This window comes from Rhinoderma darwinii, chromosome 5 (genome assembly GCF_050947455.1).
Source record: "Rhinoderma darwinii isolate aRhiDar2 chromosome 5, aRhiDar2.hap1, whole genome shotgun sequence".
Taxonomy (NCBI): Eukaryota; Metazoa; Chordata; class Amphibia; order Anura; family Rhinodermatidae; genus Rhinoderma; species Rhinoderma darwinii.
Genome location: NC_134691.1, coordinates 323,150,059 through 323,162,317, shown reverse-complemented (window position 1 = coordinate 323,162,317; position 12,259 = coordinate 323,150,059). Strand labels below are relative to the sequence as shown.

Below are 12,259 nucleotides of genomic sequence, written 5' to 3'. Positions count from 1 at the left end.
GCTGTGCCAACTAAACTGCCATGCGATTCTGGAAACCGTTATTGTATGGCTGACCAGCTCACAAAGGGTGAGGCAAGCTCAGACAACGGGCTACTGTTGTGGAACTACAAATCCCAGCATGTCACATGAGTAGTGTTCAGCAATTGTGGTAGAGCTGCAACTGACAAAATCCAAAAGCTTGGCATAGTATTTCGGAACTATTCGTTGTACATCAACAGAAGTCCAAAGCGATTACATATATTAGAGTAGGAACAAGTTAGTGACTTCTTGTCAGCATGCAAAATTTGTTGTGCCAGGCAAAGACTGGCATGGCAGAAGACCTAATCTGTGCAATGCCATGGCTGCCAGGCAGTTGTTGGTAGGGTTTTGCAGCTGCCTTTGTTACTTGCAGGAGTTGGGAGTAGTTACTTGAAAACTTTTTGAAGAAAAAAAAAGTTTTGCAGAAGTAAAGAAAGTTGAGCTCATTGCCAGGAGAGAAATAATGATGGTCCAGCCCAGTATGTTCCTATTGGCTGTGGGATTAGTCAAGGTCTTCATGTCTTCATGCACATTGGCCGCCTGTGGCATCACTCCTAACCCCTGTGCCGTTATCTGCAGTATAAATACCAGTCTAGATGCCAGCTCTGTCTCCTGCTGAAGCACTGACTGGTCTGCACAGAAGACCACTGCAGCCATACAAAGGAATACCACCAGCACACCATGACTACCACCAAGTCATCATACAAGAGGATCTTTGGGGGAAACCCTAGATCCAGTTCTTCTGGAAGCCGCTATGTCACCTCCAGCAACAGGTACTCTCTGGGCAATGCCTACCGCCCTGGATATAACAGTGGCAGTGGTCTTACCAGCAGAGTGGTCTACACAAATTCTTCTTCCCCAGCTTCTTTCACCAAGTCTTCCTCTACCAGGCTGAGGAGCAGCCTCCCTCCAGCCAGGATGACCGATAGTGTAGACTTCTCCCTGGCAGATGCCATCAACTTGGAGTTCAAAGCCAACAGGACCAACGAGAAGGCTGAGATGCAAGAGCTCAATGACAGGTTTGCCAATTTCATTGACAAAGTTCGATTCCTTGAGCAACAGAACAAGATTCTTTTGGCTGAATTGGAGCAACTGAAAGGAAAGGGGACCTCCAGGGTGGGGGACCTATATGAAGACGAAATGAGGGATCTCCGGAGGCAGGTGGACCTTCTGACCAACGAGAAAGCCAGGGTGGAAGTGGACAGAGACAACCTGGGAGATGACCTGCAACGTTTCAGAGAAAAGTAAGTTCTTGCCATTGACTGATACAATGTTGCATAAACTTTTAGAGCTGTTGATGCAAAGTTTCTTTTTGTAACACTAAATAGTTAACTTTCGGTTGAAAGACTTCAGTTTTCTCCTCAAATGGCTTCATTGAGCCCTCAGAATGACTCATTTCCATAAACTGTGGCCCAAAAAAGGGAAACGTTTCTTGCCAAGAGACGTTGTTGACGTATTTAGGTCAGGCTTGTGCTGACCATTTAGGGTTAATGTTTTTGGCTTTGAACAAGGGGCAGTTTATCCATCAGTGTTTAGATTGCTGGTCCAGCAGAAAAGAAGAAAAACTCCAGCCATGCAGGATAATATCAGGGCAGGGATCCTAAAAAAAAAAAGAGCTGGTGAGGACCCGTGGTGCTATGGGCATGGGAGATCTTGGCTGCAAAACTGTCTGCTCTCCAGGTACATGTCTGGATGGGTGGGGCAGGTCATTCAAACAACTGGAACTTTGGCCTAGCTTCCAAAATGATGGTGGGAGACGCCACCGTATTATTAATAACACAATTATTATATCCGTTGATAATTCAATATAAATATTTTCATCATCTGGTATGTTCAGTAGACATTTGATTCCTATGAGAAATGTATCTGCAGCCCTATGTAAACCACTTAATAACTCATTCTGCTATCACCATGAGTGGTGACAAATGACAAACTCCACTCTGCTGCATTAGACTAACTCTGCTCTACTACATCTGCAGGTTTTGAAAGTTTACACAACATTGAGAAGTGATTTTGTTTTTCTCATAGCTGACGTGACCTCATTGTGATGTAATACTGATCTTCTTCTATGGGGTCTTTTTATTCGTTCATATAGGATAACGTTTATGCCGTTATATTTTATTTATTTCTTGTTTGATTCTAGGCTGCAGGATGAAATGATTCAGAAGGAAGAAGCTGAGGGCAATCTGCAGTCATTCCGACAGGTTTGTAGCTTTGCAGATGTGATCCTCTACAACACCCTCCGGAAATGCTGCCTGACACCCCTTCTTTCCTGTCTATATGATCAGCCCCTTCTCTATAGAGCCCCCCTAGTGGCCAACAGTATAAATAAGTAAATTAAAGTCGCCATCTTATAAAAATGAGCTGCTTATATCAGTCACACTTATGTATGTAAATGTTTCTGGGGGTTATTGGCATGGGAAATATGCATCATAAAGTAATGATCATAGGGGCAGGGATTTTACTAAATTTTTTGGAAGACTATGAGTCATCTGCGCCTTATCTTGCACTGGCCAATAACAGAGAACAATAGCATGTAACATATATACTTTAGGATTAGTGTCTTTTTAAGAGTGTTTGTCTAGTAATGTAACTATATTTCATGTCTGGGAGTAGTGCCTACGTTATATGACAGTCATACTATTAAATATGCCGTAAGTGTGATGTCAAATTTCATATTGCGTGGCATTGTACTATATACTTTATTTATGGTGCCAGTATGAGATGACTCCGAGATGAAATCTCCGCTGCCACACCCAAAAAATGATGGCTGCTGGGGTGGCCTAAACGCATGAAAAGGAAAAGCCCTTTCTAAATAGTTCTGACATCACCGGTCCCGCCCAATGACTACGTTCAGCAATGGAGAGCACTTCTACGTATTCTGCATCCATCCCAAGAGACACATGAATATTATTTTTAACTTTCTTTCAACATTGTGAATATTCTTAATAATAAGGGTAATTATTTTAAGGCTTTAACCAGGAGCCTACTAGGTTCCAGAATCACATACAAAGTTGTCCTTACATTACAGTTTATTGCCAGAGTCCATTTGTTTTGGCGATTGATGAGAATCCAACTCCCAGTCTCTCACCATTGTGACCATTCTGACATATCTGAGTGAGATTACAAGTTACATAAAAATATTTTGAGGGGGCGGAGCATGACACAAAGATTCTGTTTTTGGTGTACCTTATATCCCTGTGTCATGCTCCGCCCTGCTCGAGGCATAACACGGTGTATACGTATTGTTTAGAGGGTTCCTTTAAAGTGATTTTCCATCAAAATATGTTTGGCATTCGAACAAGACAAAATGTCTGATAATGTCATATACAGTGTGTGTATATACATATAATGACGTACATATCTGCCTAGTGCCGGTTTGAGGGGGCGGTGCATGACATGGATTCTCTCATTGATCTTCTTTGCTTCCCCACAGGCCCTGCACTAGGCATAAAATAATATATACATTTTGTCTGGAGTGTTCCTTTAAGTAATCAAAAAGCAGATAGAGTTCCCAAAAGTGCAGAATAAGTCTTCTATAGTATATTTTAGACTAAAAAAAATAATTTTCTTGTCTTATAGGGTAAGCTTTGAGACATTAATTCTAGTTCACTATGTTCCTTTTGTATTGCTTTTTTGCAAAATTGAATTTTTTTAAGTATCCCCCCCCCCCTCTCGTTTGCAGCAGGGTACATGACCCCTAACATTCAATTCGTAGCATTATCCAACTTCCACACAATAGCATCCACTTGTGTGATCCTTAAACTGTTCTCAGACCCAAGGCCCATTCCTTCACACAAAGAAGTGTCACCACCGCGCAGCCCAGCACAAAAGTATCTCATACAGCGCAGAGCGGCAGCCATGGAGCTAAAGGCCCATCTGTTTCCTTCCCTGACAAGCCCCGCTGCTTTCTCACGCCTTCGCTGTGGAATGCAGAGCCGGGAACTATACCAATAGCCTGGAATAATAGCTCGCTTTGTGGGCTTATTGTTCTTTGTTGTTGCTAGCAGCATTTTATTATGTGCAGGATGCACAGGAAATTAGATATTTTTTGTATTAAATTGGTCAGACAGCGACTCTATATTTGATCCTCCTTTTGCCGTGTATTCTGCGGGCAGTAGACCAGGCTTATTGCGTAACTTTCCTCTTGACGTGCTAAAGATTATGTGTATAAAAAAAAAAAAAAAAAAAAAATTAAGTTGTGCAATCTGGAAATAGCAGATGTGGCAACTGGTCCCACCCATAGCAATGCCCAACCCTTTTGATATGATTACATTTTATGTTTAAATTCATAGTGTAGAGCATTCATCAGAAAATTGTGACCCTTTGACTACAACTCCTAGCATCCTAGAAAACAAAACATATGTACACCCATTCATTATACTACCTGTTATTTGTTTAACTTAGTACAACGAGCAGAAGCCGAAGCTCTCCTATCCCTATTCCCCTATCTTTCTGGAACATGAACCTCTAAAATCTCTAAGTTGTATTCTAAATGGTGGAAGGTATGATTGGTGCGGTTCAACAAAGCACAAGATGATCCTCTGGGGGTTCAGGTCCTGACAAATAACCCATTAGTCCATATTAATACCATGACCCGTACGTGTGATGACGTCATGCACTGTATAGCTGGAGGGGGGATGGGACTCCGAATCCTTTCCTTGGGTGTGCCCAAGCTGGTCTATTCAGACACTGGTGGTGGAGTACGGGACATACACCCACAATATACAGATGTAGCAAACTTTAACTTGATACTGATAACTTTCTGCAGCGTGATAACTTATCGCTAAACACAACAAAAGTCAACGTTTATTGGCACACTGTATTTAATGCATTAAGTGTCAAGTTAAAGATTGCTACTTCTGTACTCAATCTAATATTAAAAAAGGGTTGTTCTAAAATTAAAATATTAGTCAAAAGATGTGAATATTAAAGCTCCTGGGCCCCAATGCTAAATTTGTATTTGCCCTACCACCTTGTGCCATTTATAATAATGGCGTCTTCTTAAGTGACAAAGGGGACCTCTTATGCAGAGTCACAGTTGTGATTGCTACCTACAGATACACCATTGTCAGTCATAGATGTCCCAAAAGCCAGATCATGAGCGATGCCGTGCAAATACTCTTACCTTCCATTAAAATAAATGGAAGTCACAGAAACGTCTGCCGATTTTTTTTTTTTGACTTTTATAACCTCTGATTTTGATAAATCTATGTTTTGGCCAACTGCTTAGCTATTTGAATGACCTATCTATCTATCTATCTATCTATCTATCTATCTATCTATCTATCTATCTATCTATCTATCTATCTATCTATCTATCTATCTCATATCTATCTATCTATCTCATATCTATCTATCTATCTATCTATCTATCTCATATCTATCTATCTCATATCTATCTATCTCATATCTATCTATCTCATATCTATCTCTCATATCTATCTATCTCATATCTATCTATCTCATATCTATCTATCTCATATCTATCTCTCCTATCTATCTATCTCCTATCTATCTATCTCCTATCTATCTATCTCCTATCTATCTATCTCCTATCTATCCTATCTATCTATCTATCTATCTATCCCATATATATCTATCTTAACGCAAAAAAAGTAAGAATATTTTTGTTCCAATTGGAATGCCACTAGATACTATGTTTTGTACTTAGTGATAATACTTTCACTAGTGGCACAGAGCTCCATTATTCGAGGAGCAGCCAGATAAACAATGGAGGATTAGTTGCTGACACATTTGGTGCACATAGTAGTCCTCTACACACAGGGGTCTTTGAGCGTCTTTCATATGTAAAGACTTCCTGACATGAGTAAAGGGAATAAGTAATGCATTGGGGGATGGGGGTCTTGTAGTCACAGTCAGATCACATCATTAGTGACTATTTCCAATGCTGAAATCTTTCTTTGTGGACAAAGCACAAAAGACCGTTCACTGTATATTTCTGTAGGGCTGTTCTCTGTATATTTCTGTAGGGCTGTTCTCTGTATATTTCTGTAGGGCTGTTCTCTGTATATTTCTGTAGGGCTGTTTTCTGTATATTTCTGTAGAGCTGGTCTCTGTATATTTCTGTAGAGCTGTTCACTGTATATTTCTGTAGGGCTGTTCACTGTATATTTCTGTAGGGCTGTTCTCTGTATATTTCTGTAGGGCTGTTCTCTGTATATTTCTGTAGGGCTGTTCTCTGTATATTTCTGTAGGGCTGTTCTCTGTATATTTCTGTAGGGCTGTTCTCTGTATATTTCTGTAGGGCTGTTCTCTGTATATTTCTGTAGAGCTGTTCTCTGTATATTTCTGTAGGGCTGTTCTCTGTATATTTCTGTAGGGCTGTTCTCTGTATATTTCTGTAGAGCTGTTCTCTGTATATTTCTGTAGAGCTGTTAATGGCTGAATTAAGAAGGAGGAAAAGCTTAATGCAACACTCACAATCTTAAGAAAAGGCATTCGGAGATGTAAATGATAGTAATATTTGTAGAATATGGAAATCTTCAGAGGGCAACAGTATCTTCATATAAGCCGGAGGTTGGTTTATAGTCTTGGTTCCACCACCTGTCTGCTGCTCATGTTTGAGGTCAAGTAGGCGGAAGTGAGAGGAACCAGGTTCTCCTCTACAACCAGTAGTACATTGAGCTGGCCATAGACACGTGACTATTTTTTTGAGGGATTTCCTCTGACAAGTCTGATTTTTATGGGACTCCCATTAGTAAATGGGGACAGGTTGACTTGATGTATGGCAGCCACTTCTCTTCTTCCATAGAAATAACTTTGGCCAAGCTAATGGGAAAGGTAATGGTGGAGTCGAAGAAAATGACAGTCTCCTAAACTATATTTCGTCCAACAGATATTTTATATTTGCTGCCTGGTTAAAGAGGACCTGTCTGCTCTCCTAACATTTCTGTTTTAGTAGATATTTACGTGCCGGAGCATCTTGATTTAGAACTTTGCCTTGTGCCATTCCTCTGTTATTCCTCCTGGAAATTTATAAATAGATTGACATCTGGGTGTTACCATTCCTTTAGTCAATAGAGTGTGTCCCAGTCTGACACCGTCTATCAGTGCTAGGGGCATAACTAGGATTTATAGGGCTCCATAGTAAGAACAAAGATGTGTCCCCCAACACCTAGATAATAGTAAATTGTACTGCAGAAAACAGTACAGGGGACAGATAGTAGTGTCATATATCAGAGAAGAAGAACTCCTATGAGACGGACAGCAGAATGTCACTTGTTTTTCCCCACAAAAAGGATTGTTTTTTTTTTTTTTTTTTTGCACTTGCCTGGGCCTCCTCATCCTCTGGGCCCTATCAGAGCTGCTATGGAATTAGTTACATTCTTGGTCAGTGCTGAACGTGTCAGACACACCCAACCCCTTGACAAGGAAAATAATAAAGCCTAGTTATGAATTTATTCATACATTTCCAGGAGGAATAACAGAGGGACATCACAACACAGAATTCTAGGAAAAGATACTCGAGAATTATTACTTCATGGTGAATGCTAAAAAAAAGTCATGTCAGGAAAGCTTACAAGTTCTCTAAAAGGACTTCTAATTCTCAGAGAATAGATGAACTCTTCTACTGTCCTGCCTCCTAGACCAAAATAGAGATAAACCGGCAAAGTTAAAGCAATCTGAATATTATCACCAAGAGTAGGACATCTTGATGTCTCATGTCTTCAAGTAGAAGACCAAAATCAAGGCCACCTTTGTAGCTCTTCACCGGTGTAGCCTTCAGATGCTATACTTGTAGTAAGTGATTGTATCTCCTGTGTACAATGGAAGAACACATTGTGTTAGTTTGTTTTATTCCTAGTGCCAAGTGGTACCATTGTCAGTGGACCATGAGAAATCTGTAAATATTTTTGCTAAATAAATTCAATCAGGTCACCAAAAAGTACAACTTTTATTGTTTATTCCCCTCAGGATGTTGACAATGCCTCTCTGGCCCGTATCGATCTGGAACGCAAACTTGAATCTCTCCAAGAAGAGATTATTTTCCTGAAGAAGTTGCATGATGAGGTAAGTCCAGGACATCTTACAGACTAGCGGATCGTTCCTTAGCCTTTCCGGGCTTCTCACCATAGTTGTATAACTACAACCCTCAGTGCCACCCTCTTACTCGATTCTCTCACGTCTAGTCACCAAGATTTACTTTAACTTGCAGTAAAAGATATTGCGGCAATACTTTAGAACCGCCATTACCCAACTCCTCATTCCATTTCACGGTGTATCCCCCTTTGAATTGTCATTTTAAAATTGGAAGCCCTGACATCGCGTGACGTCATTGACTTTAAAGGTCCATCGGGCTCCAATATATTTGACGGCAAGAGTAATACTATGTACTGCACTATTCTTACTGTCAAAAGTACCGGTAAACTTGACGCAGTCCCAGGCGGAAAGTTCACGATGCAAAGCCTAAATGATGGCATTACGGGTATGGTGACATCACTACTCCCATCCAGGAAACCCAGGCCTCTCCCAAAACACTCCTGATGTCCAATATGGATCACTTCCTCCACCCTTGATGTCCTCCAGTTACCAGGACAGTGTCATGTTAATATGATGTTTTATAGTCTTCATATATGTATTTTGCATTTATATTGTTTTGTTCAGGAAATCCGTGAACTTCAAGCACAAATCCAGGAACAACATGTCCAGATTGACATGGACGTCGCCAAACCAGATCTCACAGCAGCTCTGCGCGATGTCCGCCAGCAGTACGAGAATGTTGCTTCTAAGAATCTGCAAGACGCAGAAGAATGGTACAAGTCTAAGGTAGGGGAAAAAAAAAATGCATGACATTTCCTATGTAATACATGAATGGACCAGGTGCCTTATTCGCACCTCTGGCTTATTGGGGGAGGGTACTGATCGCAGGACCGTCCTCTATGTCGTCAATAGCTAGGTTTGACCATTTATCTCGAGATGCACAATAACTTTTTTTTTGCATTTTTTTTTAACTTTACGTAAACAAGATCGTAAATTCAGTAATTTATTTCTTTTAGTTTGCGGACCTGTCTGAAGCTGCTAACCGCAACAATGACGCCTTGCGTCAAGCCAAGCAGGAGACTAATGACTACCGCAGACAGATCCAGACCCTTACCTGTGAGGTTGATGCAATGAAAGGATCTGTAAGTAAAATAATATCATGGGTTACGTTGTTTACATTGGCATCGCAGACTATATTAGCAAATTGCTTAAAGGCTATGTCCACCTTTGCATCCAATTGTTCCAATACAGCTTAAATTGAAAAATAAAGCAACTTTGCAATCTTAAGTACAAATTAGCTACTATTTTGTTTCTACATCTCCATGGTAACAGACTACAAACAAACCATGTGTAGTCTCATCCTGCATTCATATAGCCATCCATCTGTTCCCTATTACTTGCTAATCTACCAAATGCTTAGGAGATAGATGGAAGGGAGTATAATGCATTGGGACAATATAAAAAGTCGCAAGATGTACTGTACATAGACTTTAAACATGTTCCCTAATATAATGTGATCAGAATACCTAGAAAAAAAATGTGTTCAATTAGTTGTCATTGTGTTTTAGAATGAGTCTTATGAACGCCAAATGCGGGAAGTGGAAGATAACTTTGCTGTTGAAGCTGCTAACTACCAGGACACTATTAACCGTCTGCAAGAAGAGGTTCAGAACATGAAGGAGGAAATGTCTCGTCACCTGCGCGAGTACCAGGATCTGCTGAACGTCAAGATGGCACTTGATATCGAAATTGCAACTTACAGAAAACTGCTGGAAGGAGAGGAGAGCAGGTACTAGGAGCACCAGTGATACTATGACCCTCGATCCACATATATTATGTATATTGCATTAATTAATATTTATTTTTTTTCCGCAGGATTTCCATTCCAGTCCATTCCTTTTCTAACATGAGCATGAGAGGTAAATATGATTCAGTGTATTGTTAGCTTCAAGCCAGTCATAAACAGATCTACCAACCATCTATGCAGTTCTCTCAGACAAGGGGATGTGCTGTGCTGTATATTTTGGCTGATCCTCTAATTTTTACCCGAAGAGGAGAGTCGGGGCTTGGCTATAGATGGTGCAGAGGTAGTAGTCACACCGGAGCCCGCTACTCACTTCGTAGAAATAACAGGCATGTTATTCACATTGAGGGGTCATAACCACAGTGCTGACTAGAAACTGTCCCCCTGTAATATAGGAGCTTAGTGAAGCTGTTAGGGGTGTGTCTGACAACAAGCTTGTTGACGGTTTCCAATAACAATAATTATATTTTAGTTATTTTTTTTTTTTTTTCGTTTTATACCAGCCTGGTCTTTTGCCTAACCTGTAACAAACATTTGTTTTTCAGAAACTAATCTGGACTCTCATACAATGCCAGAATCCCACTCTAAAAGAACACTTCTGATCAAGACTGTGGAGACCAGGGATGGTCAGGTAGGTGCTACTGTGTATAAAGCTTGTCACAAAGAGAAGACTTGTACTAATATAGTCTTATTTATCCAAATGAGAACCAACGGGGAGGGAAAAAAACTCTCACCCAGTAATACTCCGGTAATATAGGGAGGAAGACCGTATGGGAGGTCGTAATCAGTGAGAGAAATGCTAAGTGAAGGGAGAACTAGATATAATCGTGGCCAGTATTTTTGAGGGTGCCCAATATTGGTTATTAATTTGCCACAAATTCATTAAAGCCATTGGTTTGTATTACAGTGCATAGGCATGTCAGAAGGGAACAGTCAGGGTTCATATATAAATAATGTACTAGGATTAGTTAAAAAAAAAAAAAAAAAAATGCTCCTGAGTTACTGCCTGTATTATAGTCCAGAGCTGCAATCGCAATTCTGCACTCTTCAGAGCTCAAATGTGCCATCATTTCTTGCTGACTGAATGTCTGCACAGAGATTGCTCTGGTTATTTTCATTTTGGGAAGTAGTCTCTACACCAAGCACTGTACAGTAATCTGATGTAGTTAAAAGTAGGAGTTCAGCTGTTAAAGGCGTGTCTGTCAATAAGCTTGTTGACTGTTGCCAATTGCAACCAACAGAATTGTAAATGATGCTCTGGACTATAGTACAAGTCAACAATAACTCTAATGATCATTTTCTTTTGACAGGTCATTAATGAAACTTCCCAGCACCACGATGACTATGAGGACTGAAACCTGAACTTATTCCTGAGGAAACCTTGACCAGCGACGTAATATTGTCCTCTGCGTGTAAACTTTGAAGAAAACCAACTTTAAGTGCCTTTTGCTGTTACTTCAAGGATGGGAGGATAGATTTCCTATATAAGCAGAGATTGGTAACCTGTAGCTCTCCAGCTGTTAGGGCATGCTGGGATTTCTAGTTCCTTCACAGCTAAAGAACCATAGGTTGCCTAGGCCTACTGTAGAGGGGGATTAGTCATTGGGGTTTTGAGAGTGAAGTCTTACTTTTGAATGACAGTGGTTTTACTTCAGTCTAGTTTACAAAGAAAAATAATAGCAATATCTTGTGCTGCAATACTGTTTTTAAGATTCCCAAGAAAAGCTTTTTACTTCCAGGCAACCTGTCAGTGCTTTAAATAAATCTTTAGAAATACAATTTGCCTCATTTTTTCATCTTTTATTTTGTTATCTTTGTATTTCCTGTTTAATGTAAATGAATGGAATAAAAGCTATCTATCTATCTATCTATCTATCTATCTATCTATCTATCTATCTATCTATCTATCTATCTATCTATCTATCTATCTATCTATCTATCTATCTATCTATCTATCTATCTATCTATCTATCGACACCGACTGCAGAGGGCCCCTCATAACCTAACCATGCCCAAGCGCTTATAAAACTATGTAAATCTTTATTGCACATTTTTTTACTAGTTTAGAACACAAGTAAAAAAACATAAATAATGCTAATAATTTCCATACAACAACGGCGTATAACACAAAGCACTCCTGTAACTAACTTATAATGACTTTATCGTGCTACGCTGCTTCCGTAACTGCCATTCACTTCTATGGGAGTTACGGACACAGCATAGCTCAGCGAGCTTTGCTGTTTTCGTAACTCCCGACCGTGTAATCCGGAAGTGGCCGTGAAGTAGCAGGAGCCAAAAAAGGCAAAACGGGGTTTAGGGGGCCCCATTCTAGGGATAGGCGCAGGTGCCAGAGGTGGGACCCACATCTATCTGACTTTTATGGCATATCCTGTGGATATGCCATAAATGTTAAAGAAGGTCACACTATCCACT

At 40.2% G+C, this 12,259-nt stretch overlaps 1 protein-coding gene across 1 annotated transcript; it reads left to right on the top strand.

The window, feature by feature from the left end:
• The first annotated feature begins 618 nt into the window (after positions 1–618).
• On the top strand, positions 619–11,605 carry VIM (vimentin). Its single transcript, XM_075827598.1, has 9 exons — positions 619–1,262; positions 2,162–2,222; positions 7,957–8,052; positions 8,647–8,808; positions 9,039–9,164; positions 9,591–9,811; positions 9,898–9,941; positions 10,372–10,457; positions 11,137–11,605. The coding sequence occupies exons 1-9, from the start codon at positions 700–702 to the stop codon at positions 11,179–11,181; spliced, it is 1,404 nt and encodes a 467-aa protein (XP_075683713.1). The 5' UTR covers positions 619–699; the 3' UTR covers positions 11,182–11,605.
• Positions 11,606–12,259: the final 654 nt, after the last annotated feature.